The sequence below is a fragment of the Elephas maximus genome, chromosome 2 (assembly GCF_024166365.1).
Source record: "Elephas maximus indicus isolate mEleMax1 chromosome 2, mEleMax1 primary haplotype, whole genome shotgun sequence".
Lineage (NCBI taxonomy): Eukaryota > Metazoa > Chordata > Mammalia > Proboscidea > Elephantidae > Elephas > Elephas maximus.
The window spans coordinates 210,307,436-210,323,727 of NC_064820.1; the positions used below are offsets into that span (position 1 = coordinate 210,307,436).

At 38.4% G+C, this 16,292-nt stretch overlaps 1 protein-coding gene across 1 annotated transcript; it reads left to right on the forward strand.

Moving 5' to 3' along the window:
* The first annotated feature begins 442 nt into the window (after positions 1 to 442).
* On the forward strand, positions 443 to 1,381 carry LOC126070444 (olfactory receptor 2L13-like). The gene has a single exon (XM_049874643.1). The coding sequence runs from the start codon at positions 443 to 445 to the stop codon at positions 1,379 to 1,381; it is 939 nt and encodes a 312-aa protein (XP_049730600.1).
* The last annotated feature ends 14,911 nt before the right edge of the window (positions 1,382 to 16,292 follow it).

Below are 16,292 nucleotides of genomic sequence, written 5' to 3' on the forward strand. Positions count from 1 at the left end.
TGTGGAGCACAGTTCTGTTCTGACACACATGAAGTCACCGTGAGACAATCAGAATTGACTCCACAGCAGCTTCTTTTTTTTTTTAAATGACTGCAACCCATTGAAAACCGTGTCTAATGGGACTGTCCAAGAGTCATTCCAAGGAGGGGAATACTTTAGTTGTTTATCTTTGTTGTATATGGTACATTAAATTTTATACTTAAAAACCACATTTATCTATGACTTGTTCACTTGCTTACCATATAATAATACATGGGGAAGAGTTTGGAACATTGAGTTCTGATACTGAATTCAACAAAAGCTGAAGAGGTGGAAAAACAAAAATTGATTCTAAACAAACATTAACAAATTCAAAATTCATCTTTATGCTCTTGTTTTGTCTAGCTTCTTTTATTGTTTGTTTTTTGTTTTTCTTTCAAGGAAATTAAAGCAATAAGTTTTCATGGAGAAATGGAATCAAACTTCAAATGATTTCATTTTGTTGGGACTTCTTCCCCCAAATCAAACTGGCATGCTGCTCTTGTTCCTTATCCTCCTTGTATTTTTTCTGTCCTCGGTGGGAAACTCAACCATGATTTTCCTCATTTGCATGGATTCCCGACTCCACACACCCATGTACTTCCTCCTCAGCCAGCTCTCTCTCATGGACCTGATGTACATTTCTACTATAGTCCCCAAGATGATACACAACTTCCTCTCTGGCCACAAAGGCATCTCTTTCCTAGGATGTGGCTTTCAAAACTTCTTCTTCGTGACAATGGCCGGTTCTGAAGGCTTACTCTTAGCCTCCATGGCCTATGACCGTTACGTGGCCATCTCTCACCCCCTGCATTATCCCAACCGTATGAGTAGAAGGATGTGTGTCCAGATGATCATAGGATCTTGGATCTTGGGGTCCATCAACTCTTCGGCACACACAGCTTATATCCTTCATATTCCTTACTGCCGGTCCAGGGCCATTGATCATTTCTTTTGCGATGTCCCAGCCATGGTGTCTCTTGCATGTATGGACACCTGGGTCTATGAGTACATGGTTTTTGTGAGCACAAGCCTCTTTCTCCTCCTTCCTTTCCTTGGCATCACTGCTTCCTACGGCAGAGTCCTTTTGGCTGTCTACCATATGCGCTCCAAAGAAGGAAGGAAAAAGGCCTTCACCACCTGTTCAACACATTTAACTGTAGTTACCTTTTACTATGCACCATTTGTTAACACCTATCTTCGGCCCAGGAATGTCCACTCACCAGCACAAGATAAGATTTTGGCAGTTTTTTACACCATCCTCACTCCCATGCTCAATCCTATTATTTATAGCCTGAGAAATAAGGAAGTCCTGGGGGCCATGAAAAGACTGTTTGGAGTATTTTCTTCCAAGAAAAAATAGTCATGGCTCTCCTTATTCCTTTTTTTTTTTTTCTTCTTCATGTTGTTAAGAACATCCTAGTGCTGTTCAATAGAAATATAATAGAAGACACATGCGTAATTTTAAATTTTCTAGTAGGAACATTAAAAATTTAAATGAAAATGAAATTAATTAAAAATAATATATTTATGTAACCAAAACATTAGTAATATTTAACTAATATTATTTTTATCTACATTGATGTTAATTGTATATTATTACAATATATTCCATACATATATTATGCATGTAATATATATGTATACACTGCATTATATAGGAAACTCTGGTGGTGTAGTACTTAACAGCTATGGCTGCTAATCAAAAGGCTGGTGGTTCAAATCCACTAGGCATTCCTTGGAAACCCTATGAGGCAGTTTTACTCTGTCCTATAGGGTTGCTCTGAGTCGGAATTGACTCCATAGCAACAGGTTTTTTGTGTTTGTTTGTTTTATATTACATTAAGTACAGTATGTTTACTGCATATATTACTACTAACATGATAGTGTTTTACTATTTTATTGGAATATTATCATTAGTACATGTAATCAATATAAAAGTATTGTGACATTTTTACATTGTTTTCATTTTAAGTCTTCACAATCTAAGTCTTCATTTAAAGTACATTGCAATCTAGGCTATACTCATTTCAAGTGCCAATAGCCACATGTGGTCAGTGGCAACAGCATTGGACAATACAATTTTACAGCATCCAGTAAAATGTTTTGGAATGAATGTATCTGTGATATATAAAAATACATATGCGGTGTATAAAATATGGGTGATGGGCTGTAAAGTAACCAATGTAAGCATACTAATATAGTATTTATAAGAGTTCATTTGTTTTACTTCTTTTTAGCATGTATATCTTGACTATAACTGACATTTGGAGTCCATTCTGTCCTAGTCTCATTTTACAAAGCTATTTGGAGAGATCTTGTTTGATTTGAAGTTTCTCAGTGATGCAAACTATTAATGTGCTTGGCTGCTAACCAAAAGGTTGGCAGCTCAAGTCTACCCAGAGGTACCTCAGAAGAATGGCCTGGAGATCTACCTCTGAAAGATCAGACACTGAAAACTATGGATTATGTTTCTACTCTGACTCACATGGGGTCAGCATGAGTCAGAGTAGACTCAATGGCAAGCGATTTTTTAACATAGAATTTTTTTCTGATTTCAATAAATATATTGAGGTTAAATGACCTGGATAGGGGCATGAGAATTAGAGACAATTTATTCTACATTCAAATGAACACAATTAAATATTTAAATGACTTTAAATAAGTTATACGTTCTTTGCCTAGAGCCACTGGGTGGGTACAGCATGAAGCAAAATCAAAATAGGGACTTCGCACAGGTTGACATTTGATGCTAAGAAATCACAATGTTTTGCTTAACAAAAGCTTTAATATTGTTATTTTACTAATAAACTTAAGTTACTTGAAACTTATCAATGAAGTTGTTTATGAAGAGGTCTTAATGATTACAGGGGAAGAAAAAAAAAAAAAAAGAGGACTTAGAAGTGTCCATCCCTCCCCAACTCTCTGTTCATTGTTGAAGGTTACTTTCTCAATGTCTTTCCATTACTCTTTTAATATCTTCCTATTTTTGGTGACTGGAGGTCATTTTAACTTAAAATATATTGACATCCAAGTTATTTTCTTAAAATATAGATGTGATCTTGTCATTTGACCTTTTTAAGACAATTATTCCTGACTAGATTCACAAAAAGTTCCAAAATTATATTCGTATTCAAAATTAAATTCATATTCAAATGTTTCTAAAGTCTATATTATGTCTACTTTTACGTTTTTACCACTCAATCCACATCCCTGGTGCTATGGGTGCACTCATCCTCTAGTCTGTCCCTGTAGCACTCCATGTCCCCACACACCGGAAACTTTGCTAAAACCATTTCCCACTCATGAAACAGTCTACTCCACATTTCCTTGTGTCCGCCCATCTCAGTCATGGCTTTTTTTAAAGAAGTAACTAAAAATTTACTTCCCATGTCCTCACATCCGCAGCTAACCTCTTCTTCCACAAACCTCCACTTCTGTATTTTTTAAGATAATGTAGTTAAACCGACACATTCATTTTTATGTCTGTGTCTCCTTTCAAAGCGGCAGATAGTAATAATTAGGATGATAATGTCAGCTAATGTTTACTAAGTGTAAATGCATTCTGTAATAACTCAAAGCTGCCTACAAAACTGTGGTTCTAATACTTGCTCCACTTTGTAGTAAAACTTACATTGGGTCAGAGTGCTGGGAAGAGCAGCACTAGGCTTAGAAGCCAGATTTCTTAGCATCTGAAGCCCTGGCTCCTAATACCCTCTTTACTGTGCCATTACCCTTTTAGTCTGGGTTTCCCCCACAGAGCGGGAGAATTCTCACCTTCCTTTCCAGAGACCTAGATTCTTTTCTCAGCCAATGTGCCTCAGTCACAGCTACCACCCATGTGTCAGTGAAGGATTGCATGTTGCTGTGATGCTGAACAGGTTTCAGTGGAACTTCAGACTAGGACATACTAGGAAGAAAGGTCTGGCAATCTACTTCCAAAATATCAGCTAATGAAAACCCCATGGATCACAGTGGTCTGATCCTATTGTACATGAGCTGCCTTGAGTCAGGGTCTACTTGGTGGGAGCTAATAACAGCAACATCCCCACAGAATAACCCATTGCCATGACTTGCAAATGCTGGGGACATCAGTTTCCTTAAGTGTGTTATTTGGAAACTCAGCTGTGCTTATTAACATGCGATACTAGTTCATAGAAGCTGTGGACATGTTTCCTGACAGAACCAAGGCAAAGTATAACCAGGTAAATTCTCTGCACAAAATCAAGGGATCATTGCCCAGAGCCTCCCTTTACGTCTTTAAATGACAAAGGAATTGAGTACTGGATTCTCAGTCTAAGATGCATCTCATTCGTTTGCTCAGCTCAAATCACATTTTCCTCTAGAATTAAGAAAATAATAGGTGACTATTCCTGCTTTGAATATAGTCTTTTGGATCAGATTTTGGACATTGAGTCTCTTACAATTACCAATGACATGATTCCTCATTTAGTAAGGGGTAATGGCTTTTTTTTTTTTTAATGGCTTGGTATAATCCTGGAGAAAGCAAGATAATTGACTAGTTTTTGTGAGATGAAAAAATTCTGACAGTCTAAACTCAGGCTAAAATATAGTCTCCAGAGTTCTCACCAGACACATGGAATTGGACGGTTGCTCGGAAATGTGTTCACCTCCATTTACTCTTTATTAATTTAAGGTATTTATTGAGCCTACTTGTGTGCTATTCACTCTTCTCATCATCATGGGTAATGTGATGGACAAGCAGACACAGCCTCTGACCTCGTGAGTCAAAATCCTTATGTGAGTCATAAAAACGTAAACCAAAACAACTACAAAAATACAAACCTGTTGCCATGGAGCCAATTCTGACTTATGGCGACCCTACTTGTTAAAGAGTAGAACTGCTCCATGGAGGTTGCTTGGCTGTTATCTTTACAGGAGCAGATTGCCAAGCCTTTCTTCTGGGTAGTGCTGTGTGGATTCAAATAGCCAATCTTTAGGTTAGTAGAGAAGTGCAACTGTTAGCGCCATCCAGGGATCTAATCATTTATAATGCACATTGCATAGTCACGTTAGGTAGTGATGATGTCAACTAGGAAAATAGTGCATGAATATAATACATAGGATGTCTAGAAGGGCCCCTCTGACTTGATGTGGGAGCTGTATGTTACAACCTGGGGAAAGAACCCCAGAGCACTCTGATGATTGAGGAACAATGGGCACCAGAAAGCAGTGAGCTGGAGAGTGGTAGAACACTTCAAGCAGGACAGTAGCAGGGCCAGCTCATGGCAAGGGATTTGGGTTTTTTTCTAAAGGTGGCAGAAGCCTTGGAAGGAAGTGATTTCTAAAGTTTGGATGTCTTCATCCTCCTGAGCTCCGTACAAACACCTGACAGAGCTGCTCAGCAGAAGCTGCTGTCACAGCCACTACTTCAAAGGAATTACACTCTGACCCTCCCAAAATACCCTTCTTTTTAATTTTTGATTTATATTTTATAAATATATTAAACTCTAAGAGGTTCCTGAAACCAAATTTATTTAGATTTCTAATCTATCTCTTGGAAGATAAACCATAAAAGGCTATTTCTCTCATGAGACTGGATGCTACAATTTTCTATCATTACTCTTGCAATTTTCAACTTTAAAAAGAAATGGGCTTTTATCAGGTAGCTTATTAAGACTCTTGATGAAGAGTCCAATGATGTTGAGCTTTCTAACTTCTACTAACTGAAACATCATAGCTCAGGACAGAAAAAGTATTGTCATGGACGAATCATCCTGGAGGGACAGGTAGTCATTAAAAGCTATATTGTGCCCTTTTTGCCAGAGTATTAAGAGTCCCAAGATATTTTAAATTATATGTCAAAACTTTTGTAATAGATTCTGAGCCAAATTGAACATTATTCTGTGAATAAGAAGGGCACCTTTTTTTTTATTGTATGTTAAGTAAAAGTTTACAAATCAAGTCAGTCTCTCATACAAAAACTTATATGTACCTTGCTGTGTTCTCCTAACTGCTCTCCCCTTAATAAGACAGCACACTCCTCCTCTCTACCCTGTATTCTCCCTGTCCATTCAACCAGCTCCTGTCTATCTCTGGCTTCATCTCCCCTCCAGACAGGAGCTGCCCACATAGTCTCTTGTGTCTACTTGAGCCAAAAAGCTCACTCTTCACCAGTATCATTTTCTGTCCTATATCCAGTCCAATCCCTGTCTGAAGAGTTGGCTTTGGGAATGGTTCTAGTCTCGGGCTAACAGATCTGGCAACCATGACATCCAGAGTCCCTCCAGTCTGATTCAGGCCATTAAGTCTAGTCTTTTTTAAGAGAATTTCAGGTCTGCATTCCATGTTATCCTGCTCCATCGGGGATTCACTGTTGTATTCCCTTTCACGGCAGCCATCAGCGGTAGCTGGGTACCATATAGTCCTTCCAGTCTCAGTCTGATGCAGTCTCTGGTTTCTGTGAAGAAGGGCACTTTTTTTTTTTAAATAATTTTTATTGTGCTTTAAGTGAAAGTTTACAAATCAAATCAGTCTGTCACATATAAGCTTATATGCACCTTACTCCATACTCCCATTTACTCTCCCCCTAATGAGTCAGCCCGCTCCCTCCTTCCAGTCTCTCTTTTTGTGATCGTTTTGCCAGTTTCTAACCCTCTCTACCCTCCCATCTCCAGGAGATGCCAACACAGTCTCAAGAGTCCACCTGATACAAGTAGCTCACTCTTCGTCAGCATCTCTCTCCAGCCCATTGTCCAGTCCCTTCCAAGTCTGATGAGTTGTCTTCGGGAATGGTTCCTGTCCTGGGCCAACAGAAGGTTTGGGGACCATGACCACCAGGATTCTTCTAATCTCAGTCAGACCATTAAGTCTGGTCTTTTTATGAGGATTTGGGGTCTGCCTCCCACTGTTCTCCTGCTCCCTCAGGGGTTCTCTGTTGGGGCACTTTTTTTTATTCAGTCAGAAGATGCACCATTTGACATTATTATTCCTAATATCATCTCAGTCAAAGTTAGAGTTCTGGCTCCCTGTGGGATTAATGCTGCTGTGGTCTTAATCCACTGTAAGCATAATGTTGTGAAACAGACTCAGCATGAGGCTGGTTCTTATGATGTGGGAGAAATATATACCTCCACCTTCCCACTTCTGCATTATTTCACTTTCTATTTCTGGGTTCAATAAGTTGCTTCAACAGTCACAAAGAACATACAAGAACTTGTAGACTGTATTCCTGGTTACATGGTAACTTACAGTAATTATGCAGAAGTAAAATGATAAAATTCAGAATTCAACTTAGGATAAAAATCAGGAAATACATGATACAACTCAGGGCAAAGGTACGCCAGTGAGGTCTGCGAAGGTCCCAAAGCAGAGAATTCTTTCCCTTTGACAACTAGTACAGCTTCAGACAAACTCCCCACTGTAAAAGGTCTCTCTCAGCATGACTGTCGGGCTGCTTTTCTCTCTATCAGGATCACACTACCCTCAGGTTTCAGGGTTTTTATAGGGTAGCTCATGTACTCATTGTCGGTTACAAGCGGGGCTTCCTAATCAATCTGGCTAAAGGTCAACTACTGGATGGGACTCCTCAGACAATTCTGGTAAAGCTCAACTGCCAGAATGGGAAGGAGGTGTCCCCCAGCCAATCCCAGTAAAGGTCAACTACAGTGTGGACCATAGACTGACAAATCCTTTGCAATTGGCTTACCAAAAGAACAAACAAACAAAACCACAGAGAAGTTGATTTTGACTCATAGGAACCTTATAAGACAGAGTTAAATTTCCCCATAGGGTTTCCAAGGAGCAGCTGGTGGCTTTGACCTGCCAACCTTTTAGTTAGCAGCCAAGTCTTTAACCAGTGTACCACAAAGGCTCCACAATTAATGTATGTGGATAGTAAACTGACCAATCCTTTGGAAGCCCCCTGTGTGAATAATGAACTGATCAATCCTTGCAAGTTCCTTATCCGAATAGTAAACCAACTAGTCTCTTGCAAGATGGTGGCCTGACCAATCATTCTGGGAGAATTACAACCCCAGGGCAAGAAAGTCCAAATAAGAGAAACACATTGCACCATACCCACTTACTGAATTTGTTTAGATTTTTACTCAATTGTCATTTTGTTTCAGCAAGGCTTTTCTTAGATTGACAGTTTAAAACTACAACTCTATCTGCTCTCTTAATATGCTATTCTCCTCTGCTACATTATTTTTATGCATAGCACATTTATCATCCTGGTGCTGATGATGACACACTTTATTTATGTATCTACTTTACTGTTTATTTTCCCCATAAAACCATAACCACCAGCAGAGTAGAGATTTTTGTCTATTTTGTTCCCATCTATGTCACCAGCAGTTTGTTGTTGTTAGGAGTTGTCAAGTCTGTTCCAAGTAAAAGCGACCCTACATACAACAGAACCAAATGTTGTCAGGTTGTGCACCATCCTCACAATCTTTGGTGTATTTGAGCCCATTTGTTGCAGACACTGTGTCAATTCATCTCCTTGAGGGTCATCTTCTTTTTTCACTGACCCTCTACCTTACCAAGCATGAGGACCTTCTCTAGGGATTGGCCCTTTCTGATAATATGTCCAAAGTAAGTGAGACAAAGTCTCACCATCCTGGCTTCTGAGGAGCATTCTGTGGCTATACTTCTCCTAAGACAGATTTTTTCTTTCTTCTGGCAGTCCATGGTATATTGAATATTCAACAACAAGATAATCAAATGCGTCAATTCTCAATAGGTCTTCTTTGTTCACTGTTCAGCTTTCCAGACATACGAGGAAATTGAAAATACCATGGCTTGGGTCAGGAGCACCTCCTTCCTCAAGGTGACATCTTCGCTTTTTAAAAATTTAAAGAGGTCTTGTGGAGAAGATTTGCCCAATGCAACGTGTCATGTGATTTCTTGACTGCTGCTTCTATGGATCTACTTGTGGATCCAAGTAAAATGAAATCCTTGATAACTTCAGTCTTTTCTCTTTTCTCTTGGTGTTGCTTATTGATTCAGTTATGAATAGTTTTGTTTTCTTTATGTTGAGGTGTAACCCATACTGAAGGCTGTAGTTTTTGCTCTTTATCATTAAGTACTTTAAGTCCTCTTCACTTTTAGCAAGCAACGTTATGTCATCTGCATATCACAGCTTTGTAGTTAGTCTTCTTCTAATTCTGATGCCGAGAGCTCTTCTTCATATTGTCCAACTTCTCATATTGTTTGCTCAGCATACAAATTGAATAAGTACGGTGAAAGGATACAACCAATGTTAGTATCTGGCAAATAATAGAAGCTGGATAAAATCAATCAATACGTTTAGTCACTGTGCATTGTACAACTGATTAATTCATAAAAATGGGCATATTAGCCATTTATACCAATGAGTATGAGGATATGAAAACCTGATATTAGGAAATAGCTATATTCCGTGCTAGCTTGTTGAGAAGGGGAGAGTATAAGAATAAACTGCTAGCAGTTACCTAAGAACTGAGCTGGAAGAGGAATAATCAGAATCAAGACATATATGTCTATAAATAACCAAGTAAAGTTATAGGAAAATACACAGTAAAATAAAGGGGCTGGGAGACAGTCATCAGAAGAGAGGCTTGGTGTGCTGCTTAAAGAAGAATAAGTTTTTTTCTTTCAAAAATTATGTATTATTATAGTAAGTATAATCTTCCTAGGTGGCACAAATGATTTGTGTCCAGCTTGAGCCCTGGTAGCACAGTGGTTAAGAGCTCAGCTGCTAACCAAAAGGTCTGCAGTTCAAATCCACCAACCTATCCTTGGAAACCGTATAGAGCAGTTCTACTCTGTCCTATAGGGTCGCTATGAGTTGGGATAGACTCGAAGGCAACAGGTTTGGTTTTTTCAGATCTTTGCTAAACTTGAGGTTGGTGATTTGAACTCACCCAGCAGTACCATGGAAGAAAAGACACATTCATCTGCTTGCATTAAAATTACAGCCAAGAAACCCATTGGAGCAATTCTACTCTGTGGCACATGGTATTGCCATGAGTTGGAACTGACCTGATGGCAACTAACAACAATAACAGCAACAATATAGTAGGTATGAGAAAATAACATTTTAAATGATAAACAATTTTAAAATTTAATATGATTCTAATAAAACCCAGTAGCCAATATACAACTTCAAATAGTTAAACTATTTTTAAACTTCATTATATTCATAATTAATGTGCAAGAGGAGTCAGGAAAATTCTACAAAAACAAAACAAAAAAAGACTACTACGGAATTACCAAAAAACAAAACAAAAAACAAAAACCCACTGCCACAGAGTCGAATCTGACTCATAGCGACCCTATAGGGCAGAGTAGAACTGGTCCATATAGTTTCCAAGGGGCACCTGGAGGGTTCGAACTGCTGGCCTCTTGGTTAGCAGCCATAGCACTTAACCACTAAGCCACCAGGGTTTCCAAAGCTGTTTTTGCTACTGAATTAGAGAGTTAATATTTTAAAATGTACTCTAAAGATATATGAATGAAAATTACATGATGTTGGTGCATAAATACAGAGAGAAATCAATTTAGTATAACAGAGAGTCATGAAAGAGACTATTAAATTCAGATGATAATATATGATAAAATTATTAATTTGTACTATAGTAGGAATAAGGGCTTATTCAATATGCTATTAACTGATTAAGCCATGGGGGGAAAAAATAATTCGAAGGCCAACTTTAAGATATACGCCAAAGTAAAGTCCAAATGGATACTAAATTTAAATTCACAGAAATATAAACCTTTTCAACCTAAAACCAAACCCGTCGCAGCGGAGTCAATTCAACCTACAGCATTATTCACAATACGAAAAAGCTGGAAACCACCCAAGTGCCCTTCAACAGATGAATGGGTAAACAAAATGTGTTACATACATACAGTGGAATATGACTCAGACTTGAAGAAAAATGAAGTCTTATACATGCTACAACATGGATGAACCTCGAAGACATTGCACTGAGTGAAATAACACAATTACAATTGGACGTTTATTGTGTGGTCTCACTTATATGAAATGATGAGAATAAGTAATTATATAGAGATCAATGGTTACTGGTAGTTACCAGGAGGGGAGGTGGGGAGAGGGAGGGAAAGGGGAAAAAATTCACTGGAAAGTAGTAAATTTTTGTCTATGGCAATAGGAAAATTTGGCATCAATTAAAGGCAATGGTCACACAATCAGGCTAATGTAGCTGTCATCATTAGCTGTGCACCAGGGATGCAAAATGGCAAATTGTTTTATTTTAAATAACAATAGCAGCAAAAAAACAAACAGCTATACCTGTTGAGGAAACTGTGGTGGTGTAGTGGTTAAGTCCTATGGCTGCTAACCTAAAAGTCAGCAGTTCAAATCCACCAGGCACTCCTTGGAAACTCTATGGGGCAGTTCTGCTCTGTCCTATAGGGTCACTATGAGTCGGAATCCACTCGACGGCAACGGGTTTTTTTTTTTTTTTTTGTATACCTGTCGATACTATTTAGAATCCATTGCCCTCAAGCTGATTCTGACTCATAGCAACCCTATAGCACAGAGTAGAACTTCCCCATAGGGTTTCCAAGGAACACGTGGTGGATTCGAGCTGCCGATCTTTCGGTTAGCAGCCGTAGCTCTTAACCACTGTGCCACCAGGGTTTCCATACTACTTAGACAGAACTAAATATTTCATATGATTACCCTTCTTGGTTTGAAGATTTGGGGTCATGGCTTCATGTGTCTATCCAGTCAGTTGGCCTAACATTATTTTTAAGAGTTTTTGTTCTACCTCCTAGTTTGTGAGTAGTGCCTGGGCTCTTAAAAGCCTGTGAGTGGCCACCCAAGATACAGTTGATCTCTATTTGCCTGGAAACAACAGAGGAAGATGACCCGGGAGTTAGAGAAACAAATGGACTGCATGTCTAACTAACTCCATAAACTACTATCTCCTTTACCATGAGAACAGAAGAAATGGGTAGTTCTTGGCTACTGTTACTGAACGTTTTCACACAGGACCCAACTGATGGATTCTGATCAGAAGGGGAAAAAATGTGGAACAGGTGTACAAAGTTATATGGAAACCAGACTTACTGGATCAATTGAGCCTGGGGAAACCCCGAAATCTACTGCCTTGAAATAATCTTTAATCCTTGAGGCAATACTATCCCATGTTAACACAGACTCATAGTGACCCCATAGGACAGAGTAGAATGGCCCCATAGGGTTTCCAAGGAGCTGCTGGTGAATTCAAACTGCCAACCTTTTGGTTAGAAGCTGAGCTCTTAACCACTGTGCCACCAGGGCTCCAAAATAAATAATAGTTTAAATTAATTAATAAAGAATGTCTGCATTCAGTATAGCATACTTTTAAAGAATAATCTCTACGAGTTGAAGCAGACAACACTTAATGTAAAGCACAGTTGGGAACTTAAAGGGGTAGGGAAACTGAGGTGATGAAACAACATGGTAGAGTGAGGATAGTGACACAATGTGAAGTCCATAACTAATGTTTTTGAACTGTTCATGTAGAAATTCTGAATGGAGGTATGTTTGGTTGTGTATATTGCTGCCAAAAATAAAGACATTAAATAAAAAAGGAAACTTTTTGAAGAAATCAGGAAAAAAAAATTAAAAATAATTTTAGACCACAAAAAATCTTTAAAATATGGCACAAAAATCATAATTTTTAAAAAATATATTGATAAATTTGAATATTTCTAAGCATCTCTAAATGGCAGTGATAATTATAAAAGAAGACAAAAGATGAATAAAACTTACAAGAATATTGAATTATATTACACCAACATAGGGATCCTTGAAATATTAAGATTTCCAAAAATAAAGAAAGAAAAAAATAAAACCTATTTTTTTTTAAGATGGAATTAAATTGAACATATATGGAAATACAAATGGCTCTGAAATGCATGAAAAGATGTTAATTCTCACTTATGCAGATAAAACTACACTAAAAAATCAATATTCATCTAGAAAGCTAAAACCCAAAAAACTCAAACACAGTGCTGTCGAGTCGATTCCAACTCAGAGCAGATGTCTCAAAGTGCTTTAAAACACAATGGTTGTGTTGCTGAGGAGTGGGAGAAACACATTCTCACACATTGTTGTTGCATGCAAATTTATATAACCTATAGTGTGGACAATTTTGCTATTGCCAAAATTTTAAAATCACCCTTTGGCTTAATAATATAAATTCTGGAGACATCCTTTATGGATATGCCTACTACCTAACTTCCCATTGCCATTGAGTTGATTCCAACTCATAGGACCCTATGGGACAGAGTAGAACTGCCCGATAGGGTTTCCAAAGAGTGACTGGTGGATTCTAACTGCACCACCAGGGCTCCACAGGTATACCTACTCTAATATATCTTAAGTAAATTAGTAATTTTTTGTTTTATTGGTGTATTGATGGAACAAGTTACGCACTTGGCTGCTAACCAAAAGGTTGGAGGTTTCAGTCTACACATAGGCACCTTGGAAGAAAGGTCTAGCAATATACTTCAAAAAAAAAAAAAATCAGCCACTGAAAACCTTATGAAGCACAGTTTACTCTGACACATATGGAGGTGCCAGGCATTGACTCTGTGGCAACTGCTTTTTAATTGATTTGCAAGAGAGGAGGTGGTATCAATTTTATAACTACATGGAATTTGTAAAATAACCCAAACTTCTCAACAGACACAAACCATTTCCAAGTAGATCTGAATACAAAACATACATTTATAACTGTTCTAGAAAGTAACATGGGAGAACATCTTCATTACCTAGGGGTAGGAAGAATTCCTTAAACAGAACACAAACATATTATTATCAGGCTCCCCCTCCAGTTCCAGGCTTTATTGTCTCTTAGATCCTCACCCACTTTCTCTGCTGAGATCACAATTGTACATGACCGTCTCTTGTTTGGCCTGTGTGGCTCTGCCTCCTGGTATCAACCAGCTACTTGCCTGAGAAAGCTGAGCTGTCTGCCCTGGCCACTGGCACACAGCCATGCCTAAAAGTCACAGGTTCTGAGTGTGTATCCCCCCTGCCACTTTCATGCTTGCATGGAATATTACAGCACAGGACATGGGGTCTTGCTTCCCTAGCACCTCTCAAAAAGGTCAGATAACCCAGCAAGTACTGGGGACAGTGGAGGAAGTCAGACACAATTTCCTTCTTATCCAGAGCCCATGGTCTCCATCCTGCCTGTCTGGATAGGGCTGTTGTCAGGTGAATTCTCCTGCTGAGGGCCCTGCTTTAATAAAGCTCCCTGGGAAGATGTGGTCAGTGTGGTGATATACTGCCATCCTCAGCTTTACATTTTCACCACGTCTCCTCATTCTTCATTCTACTGAGACAGAAACCATTTACTTAAACTAAAATTTTCCTAATATTTTATTGAGTTTTTGGTGTAAGATTATACAGCAAATTAAGTTCCTCTTTAACAATTTCTATACATAGTATTTGGAGTCCTGATTGTGCACTGGTTAAAAGCCCAGTTGCTAACCCAAAGGGTTGGCAGTTTGAATACACCAGACACTCCTTGGAAATCCTGTGGGGCAGCTCTACTGTGTCCTTTGAGTTGCTATGAGTTGGGTTGCTATGAGTCAGAATCAACTGGACGGCAATGGGTTTGGTTTGGTTTTGAATACATGTTGTTCAGTGACATTGGTGACATTTTGCACATGTGTCCACAATCTCCATATTCCCATTTTTATAGTTCTATCAACCCAGCTTCCGTCCCCTCCTCCCTCTACAACCGTATATCTATGCTTTAGGGTAAATGTTGACCTTTCATCTCATATAGATTTTTTTTTTTTTTTTAAAACAGCGCAGCACTCATGGGTGATACTGTTTGTTTTATGAACCAATCTATTATTTAGCTGAAAGGTGACCTCCAGGGGTAGTTTCAGTACAAAGTTTAACAGGTATCTCAGGGCAATTTTCTCTGGGGTTCCTCTAGACTCTACTAATCCAGGTAATCTCAATTCTTCTTCTTTTAATTATTATTTTTTTATATAAGAATAAATTATTTTATAAGAATTAATTGTGTTCTACAGTTTTTTCCCATTCTATCCAGGACATCTATTGTGTCATTGGTAAGGACTGCCCCTAGTGGTAGCCGGGCGCCATCTAACTCTTCTTGTTTCAGGATAAATGAGGCTTTAGTTCATGTGGGCTATTAGTCCTGTAGTTTCTTGTTTGAGACTTTGGGTTCCTTCTTTCTCTTTAGCTCCAGATGAGTAGAGACCAATAGTTGTATCTTAGTGGTCCACTCACAAGCTTTTAAGACTCCAGACACTATTTACCATACTAGGATGTAGAACATAAACTTTGAAGACTATGCTGTGCCAAATGACCAAGTTGTTCCATGAGACTATGGTCCAAGATTTCAAACCTGTGAACTATTATTTTTTCTTGGAGATAATCATGATTGTGTTCCCTACGTGATTTGTTTTATATATATGAATATATGTACAGCACAGACAATCATGTGTGTATCTATGCCTACAAATACCACTATATATGCACACATATATACACATATGCATATATATCTACCTATGTAACCATTGATGTTGTCAAAGAATATTGAATACACCATGGACTGCCGGAAGAACAAAAAAGTCTGTCTTGGATGAAGTACAGCCAGAATGCTCCTTAGAAGCATACTTTGGACATATTATCAGGAGGAAGTAGTCCCCGGAGAAGGATATCATGCTTCGTAAAGTACGCGGTCATTGAAAAAGTGGAAGACCCTCAACAAGATGGATTGACATAATGGTTGTGAAAATGGGCTCAAGCATAGCAACACTTTCGAGTATGGTACAGAACCCACCAACATTTCTTTCTGTTGTACATAGAGTCGCTGTGAGTCAGAACCGACTGGCCAGAACCTAACAACAACAACATGTAACCATTCACATTCCTTTTGGTTGTTACTGCTGTTGTGGCCAAATTGTATATGTTATAGCATTTACCAGTAAGGTTCTTTAATCGTGTGTATTTCTTATTGTCCTCATAAGGTTGTGCATACTTCACCCACATTTAGTATTGCTTTTCTCATCACCAAAAATAACAAGTGTCTACTGTCTAAAGAGTTACTCCCCCTACGTCTCTCTCCCATCCCTGGTTACCATCAAAGAATGTTGATTTCTGTATATATAACTTGTCTTTTTATAAAAGTGGTATCATATAATATTTGTCTTTTTGTGCTTGACTTATTTCACTTAGCATAATGGCCTCCAGATTCATCAATAAGATATTTCATGGACTCATCATTATTCTATATAGTTGTGTAGTCCTCCATTGCATGAATATA